We start from the raw sequence: 6,883 nt of genomic DNA, 5'->3' as shown, positions 1-6,883 counted from the left end.
TATCTCAATCAACCCACTCCTAATATTTGCATAACGGCAGCGTTGGGCGGCTCATAAATCTGCATTTTGTTTTTGCAGGTTTTCTGAACACGTGGTTAAAATCCGTTTTGGATGGAGCGCACCTTGTGTCTCCGTCGGTGCCTCTCTGTGCCTCTCTCTGTATCTCTGCCTTTCCCTTTGGGCTCGTTCCAGCGCCCGTCTAACATGGCGAGGGTGAATCGATGGCTCTGAGCCCATAAGCCGCCCCCGCTGCCTCCTCCTCCTCCATACAGGAAGTACCGCTCCGTGTAACGAGATGGAAAACACTGAGCAGCTAAAGATGGCTGTTTCACTAAATAACCATTAGGGGGGGGGGGGCGTGGTGAGCTTATTAGCGGGGCTTTACTTTGGCACACATCGGAAGCCCCATATCCTGTGATCTCATTGAGGAGCTTTGAGGGGGGGGGGGGGGGGGGGGGGGGGGTGCCGGGACCAGCGCTCCCCTCCTCTGTCACCCTGGGAGGGGGGCCCTCCAGGCCTCTCATCAGACCTCTGCTCTCATAGGGCTCCATTTACAGTTTTATAGAGATTCAATTCAATGAATCGCAATTACAGTCTCAAACTAAACTAAACTAAACCAAAGGGTTTAACAGGCCAACTATCGATGACACCCCCCTTGACCCCAAGCCCCCACAAGGGCAAGAAAAATACTCCCTTGAATCAGCAAGGAAGAAATCTTGGGGATAAACGCAGAGTAGGGGACCCGTCCTTCCAGGGGGGTGCTGGCCGGTTGACCATGAGGAGAGTCCAGGCATCCATTTGAAGTCCCCGCAGCACGCTAGAACCAGGCCTGGGGGGGGGGGGGGGGGGGGGGGCGACTGTGGCTGTGGGGTCAACGGGCCACTGGGCCCAGCTACCACTAGTGGCCCTCTTTTTTCTCGGCTCATGATAGGCCTCTGATCTTTGTAAGCCCCAAACGACAAATCACGTTGTCTGGGGCCTACGCCGATCGGGGCGCCTATCATGGGCCAATTATAATTATTATTATTTATGTTTTTACTGCAGCTCATGGTAGGCCCCCTGATCGTCGTAGGCCCTGGGGCTTCAGCCCAGGGCAGCCCGTGCATTAAGGCGGCCTTGGCTAGAACAGACATACATAGTTGAAATACCGCTATTAATCTAGTAACTGCATTAACAAAAGCACAAACAAACACGCAGTGGTCTTCACATCGCATCCGCATCGTTTTCTGTATAGTTTATCCTTAGGACAGATCCCTAAATAACCCAGAAGGTTGGTGAGAGAAGAAGCTCTGCGAGCTACGGCCTCCAGGCCTTGTTTTGGTGGAAACAAAGGCAAGCTTTACCTCTCTGCTGGTGAAGTGAGCTGTAATACTGCAGAAAGCCAGGGCATAACCATGTAACACTCAGTCGACCTCGTAATGCCAGAGAAAATACATTTTCCGTTGTCAGCGGCTCCTTCAGAAGGGCAATTCAATTCATTCATAAACTTAGTCGATACACGCTGTGTGTGAGCTTGGTCTGTTAGCATTGCACAGCTGTGTCTGCTCCCTGCTCTGAAACAGCTGGGCTGCCAGGACCCTTCTGCCAGCAGCTCATTGTCTTAACTGTGAGCACTTGAAATGCGTCCGTGTTAGAAATCCTAAATGGTCTTATGGCTTCCTTGCATGTCGATGGTGCTTGACTACCTCTGGGAAATGTTCTAGCAGGTGATCAAGTTTGCGTTGCCCTGTAGTGAGTCCATGTGATGCTACAGAATCAGAAGCTATGGTGAAAGAGGCACTCCAGAGTAGGGAGGAGATATCTCTTGACCCAAACTTACCCTCCTCCCTCCAGAGCAGAGAGGGTGACAGCGTGAGAGGGTGAGAGGGTGACAGCGTGAGAGGGTGAGGCCGCGGGCGGGGTCAGCAGGAGGTTTCATTTCTGAAGCATGTGATGCACCTGGCTGGCGACAGTCGAGCCAGCGTGACGCACATGGCAGGCCGCAATGGCATTCATAAACCGCCAGGTTTTTTTACGGGCCCAAGTTAGGAGGATGTGATGTTGTGACATTTATCCATCCATGTCAGGCATTCTAGGCGGTCGCTAAACTGATCAAAAGGATTCCTGTTGCACCTCTGACTCCTCGTCATGTTGTCGAGCAGGGTAGTGATTGACTGTGTTTGCCGTCTGGCTAGAGGATCTCCCTACCGTTTTCCATCATTCCCCTCAGTTTGTACACCTGTCTGCTGTCCTGTGTTCAAAGGGAACGGTATTTCCTCAACCAGAGGTCTCCCCTTCTCTCCGTGCTGGCCTGGTTTTGTCTCATTGAGTGTTGCGATCGGCCATGTCGGCCCGTAGCAGGGGACGTGAGGCATTGTGTGTTCCCCTCCTGCCGCTGTGACTGTTTCTCCTCCGTCGCCATGGTTACCCTCCAAAAACTCTTCTGTTAATAATAATACATTAATTTAGAGGCGCCTTTCAAGACACCCAAGGTCACCTTACAGAGCATATAGTCATCATAAATCGTTAAAAAAATAAATAAAAAGAATTTGGAAAAAATAAATAAATAAATAAACATAAAAAAATAAATAAAATAAAAACAATCACGTTAGATGTTGTGTGCGAGTTTGAACAGGTGAGTTTTGAGTTGTGACTTGAAGGTTGTAAGGGTGTCTGACTGTTTTATGTGTGGGGGGAGGGAGTTCCAGAGCCTGTTAGCCACCTGCACCCCATGTGACCTGTCGCGGCAGGGGGGGGGGGGGCTCGGTCCTATAGGGATTAGTGCAGGTGCTCTGTTTTAAAAAAACAACAACAACAAAATTCCATTTCCTTGCCGTCTTTATCAGGTTAGAGGGATCAACTGGCCCCGGGCCCCAAGTAATACAATTAAGATCTTAGGATCCCAAGAAAAGAGGAGGCAAGCCTGTGTGTGCACAACGGATGAACAGACAAAGCTTTTCCCCCAGAGTGAAGATCGGTCTCGTTTTCAATGCTGCATGAATACGATGGATTTCTTTGTCTGTTGTTGGGTATTGGTGTGCCGGATTGACATTGTGACGTCGTGATGCATTCCAGCCGTGTTCTTCTTAAACCACCGGTCAGTCTGGCCGGCAAACCTGGAGTTAGAAGACAGATGGTCTGAATTGGATGCTATGTCTATCGCAGGGTCACAAACAAACACACACTAATGCACAATATGGCTCATCAGTTGAAGCAACAAATTGTTTCCAAAACGTACAATCAGTAAAAGTCAAAGCCTAAAGGTGGGCTCGTTTGTGTTTCCACACTCCTCAAAGCACAGTGTACTTTAAGGCTTGTTTAAACTACGGGAACGAGCCCAATACAAACCACTGGCCGCTAGACGCCAGTTACAACACATGTCTCTAATACATGTTTGATCTGCTCTGCAGCCATTAGCCCGCACCCCCCCCCCCCCCCCCCCCACCCCATTCCCACACTGTCTGCTTTGTGCTCCACATAATAGCCTTGGCCGCCATGTAGCCATTGTGGCTGCGCACCGCGCAGATAGAAAGATATTTGGGATGATGCGAATGAGGCGCCGTTCTGCTCTAAAGGCAAAGGCATTGTGTTGGGCCCTATTCAGTGAGGAGGGAGGGTGAGGCGGCGTGATGACGAGGATGTCTCACTGCTATCTGCAAAAACCAAAGGACTCGCTAGCATGTACTCCTCTGCCAATAATGCAGAGCTCAGCCTCGGTTGGAGCGCGAGGCAGCCGGTGAGGCGCTGGGAGCATTCAGGAGCAATCACACGCAATACGCAATTACTTGAATCATAAAGGGTGTGTGTTTCTGTGTGTAGTTGTAAAATGCAATGCGTGCCAACACAATGCAGACGGAAACCAACACTACATCGAAACCACAAGCAGGGCGTCTATTCCTTATTATTGCCACATTTCTTCCATGGGCTATAATAAATAATGTAAAATTCATTCTCTATCTCTGCTTTTTGATTGGACTAAAGTCCTCCGAGTGTGATTGTGTTTGCCCCCTGCAGCCCCCGGTAGCGACCCGAGCTCACAGCTACGGCCGCTCGTCTGTTGGCAGCAGTGGGGAAATCAACAGTGTCACAGCTGTGAATTATTCCTTTGGAGTTGGGCTAACATTCCTACCCGGGCCAGCTTGCCTTTACGTGTGTGTGTGTGTGTGTGTGTGTGTGTGTGTGTGTGTGTGTGTGTGTGTGTGTGTGTGTGTGTGTGTGCGTGTGCGTGCGTGCGTGCGTGCGTGCGTGCGTGCGTGCGTGCGTGCGCGCGAATGCATGCAGGACATGAAGATCTGGTCAAAATAGTAAGGATAAAGTTAGAGTTCCAGGGATGCATGCTTGCTGTTTTTACTGTCTGAGCGCTGGTAGACGAATCGCTTCAGAACACCCGAACATTTAACACGGGGGGCCCTTCCAAACAAACCAACTGAGGGAACTGCTCTCTTTCTCCTCTACATTGAACAGATTTTTAAATGGGTTCTATGAAGCTTTATTTACATGGTGGACAAGTCCCTCCTTACCTCCCCACACACACACACACACACACACACACACACACACACACACACACACACACACACACACACACACACACACACACACACACACACACACACACACACACACACACACACACACACACACACACACACACACACACCGCTCCTCCCCAATGGCTGAAAGGGGAGAAGACTTCCTTGCATCCTGATCGACCTGCCTTGCCGTTCCCGGGGCCTCCATGAATACTGATGCTCCGGCTGCCAGCTCCGTTCTGCCGGGCAGCCCAGAGCTCTAGACTACCTTATAAACGACCGCTCTCCGGCTACTCCTGTCAATGGAGCGGCTGACGGGGGAATGCAAGGTGCATGATGGGAGATGTGATTACAGTCAGCCCCCGCTTAGCCCTCGTCAAGTATGCAAGACGGAGTACGATTCTACGTGGTGTGCGTGCACGTCTGACTCAGTCTTTCTGCTAGAGGTGAAGTGACCTCCAACAAATCGAACCCATCCACAGAGGGCCTGCCTGCGGTCGATGTCTTGATTGACGCAGGCAAACACAACACGAACACACGTAGGGACGTAGGGTACAGGGAGCGATACGAACATAGCTATTTCCTCACAGTGGAGTCCAATCAGATCATGGGAAAGTCCAAAACGTCCTTTGCTTTGGGCTATATGCTGTACGTTAGGTACAGTAAGGAACACGTTTGCCTCTGCTGGCGTGCAACACCTCACTACCTGTGTAAGGGTTCCTACCTCAATACAGTGCCCGCCTCCACCGCCACCCAGTGCATCCGAACGGTATTACATCACTGCGTAATAAACCAATCGAGTAGGTGATAATATACAAACAGCTCCAACAAGAACGATGTGGCATTCTGGACGAACTCGGTTTCTTTTGTCTGCTCTCTCTTATGCAAATGAAGTGCATTATGCCTTGCTACTATGAAGTCTTGTCAGACGGATGAAAAGAGCTTACATTTTTTCTATTTTATCTCTTTAAAATAACAATTAAATGACTGACGGAATTCTATGCTGTGACGTTTATCGATTTAGGCCATATCTGGAGAAGGCATTGCCGAGAAGAAACTAGATTCCCACCATCATTACCACCACACCATCCCATCAAAAGGAATCTTGCCCTTTTTAAATAAATACTGTTTTATTCACAGTGTACCCATTTAAAGATTTAGTATTCCTGTGCTCGCTGGCCCTTGTATGTGCACGTGCTGTTGTATCCATCTTGAATGCAATGCAGACCAGGAGATGTGAATTCTGCAGGCTCTTGCTGACTGCTCCAGCCAGGAGGCAGACTGGCCAAGTAGTTTTTGAGAGCAGACTGAAACGTTGATGAGGAGCCATTTGCATCTCTGAAAGCCGATGAAGAGGCCAGCGTTGTTCTCTGCAAGCAGAAAGGAAAGCTGAGCCCGCCGTCAACCTCTCACTGCTGGCCCTTCTACCCGGTGGCCCTGATGAGTCATGTGATGAGGACACCTGCTGCAAGCCTTTCAGTGCCCAGGTCAGCGTCAGAGGACAACACAGGACATCATCAAAGAAAGAGTCTCGCAGCTGGAGAGAGAGATGGTCCAAATGAACAGAGAGACAGACAACAACACAGCCATCCAGTGGCCATCACAAATACGTCACACTCAGTCTGACGTATTTGTGATCATTACTGAGTAGTCTTTACTTAAAGGTGTTGTATGGATCAATTCTGCAATAGAATATCAAAAAATCGATTGATCTAACTTATCACGCAACTTTGACAAGGGCTAATGCCAGCCATCCAATGCAGTGTTACCACACATACACTTTACTTGGGTTATTTCTATTTGGATTTTCTTTTTCTGTCCGGGAGAACAAAGCCCTCCACGATCGACAGCATTCCCCGTTCATAGACCATTTCTTTCCAATGGGTATTGAGCACTTGTGAAGCGGCGGCCAACACATTGCTTCTCTCTCTCTCACACACTGATGACGGACCATCTGTGGTCGCCCCTCCTCTCAGTGGCTCTCTGCATCAGAACACGACGAGACATCGGAGGAACGACTGAAAGAGGAAGAGATAGCTGGCTGAATCCACTAACAGAATGAATCAAGAGTTCACAAATCAGCATGAGAAATGCCAAAAATACCAGGATACTCTGATCGAACACACAGTCTAAGGCCCAATCCCATTTCTTCCCCTTACCCCTTCCCCTATCCCTTACCCTTACCCTTACTCTTCCCCTAACCCTTACCCCTTCGAAAAGGGGGAGGGGTAAGGGGAAGGGTAAGGGGTAGAAATGGGATTGGCCTTGATCTCACAAAGTTCTCCTTTATTCGTGTTTTGTTGTTATTAAGGTATGGAATGGGTCTGGGATGTTTCCGCTCATTGAACGCCTACGGGTTGTCAGGTGAATCT

At 49.6% G+C, this 6,883-nt stretch overlaps 1 protein-coding gene across 1 annotated transcript in view; it reads left to right on the top strand.

The window, feature by feature from the left end:
* The first annotated feature begins 3,658 nt into the window (after positions 1-3,658).
* lrp8 (low density lipoprotein receptor-related protein 8, apolipoprotein e receptor) overlaps positions 3,659-6,883 on the top strand; it is a 7,939-nt gene continuing 4,714 nt past the window's right edge. Inside the window, exons 1-2 of the mRNA XM_060066305.1 lie at positions 3,659-3,715; positions 3,994-4,031. Coding sequence (XP_059922288.1) covers positions 3,659-3,715; positions 3,994-4,031 — 95 coding nt within the window. The remainder of the gene's footprint in view (positions 3,716-3,993; positions 4,032-6,883) is intronic.

This window comes from Gadus macrocephalus, chromosome 12 (assembly GCF_031168955.1).
Source record: "Gadus macrocephalus chromosome 12, ASM3116895v1".
Lineage (NCBI taxonomy): Eukaryota > Metazoa > Chordata > Actinopteri > Gadiformes > Gadidae > Gadus > Gadus macrocephalus.
Note: the sequence above shows the minus strand (reverse complement) of the source record. Positions and strands in the feature narration are given on the sequence as shown.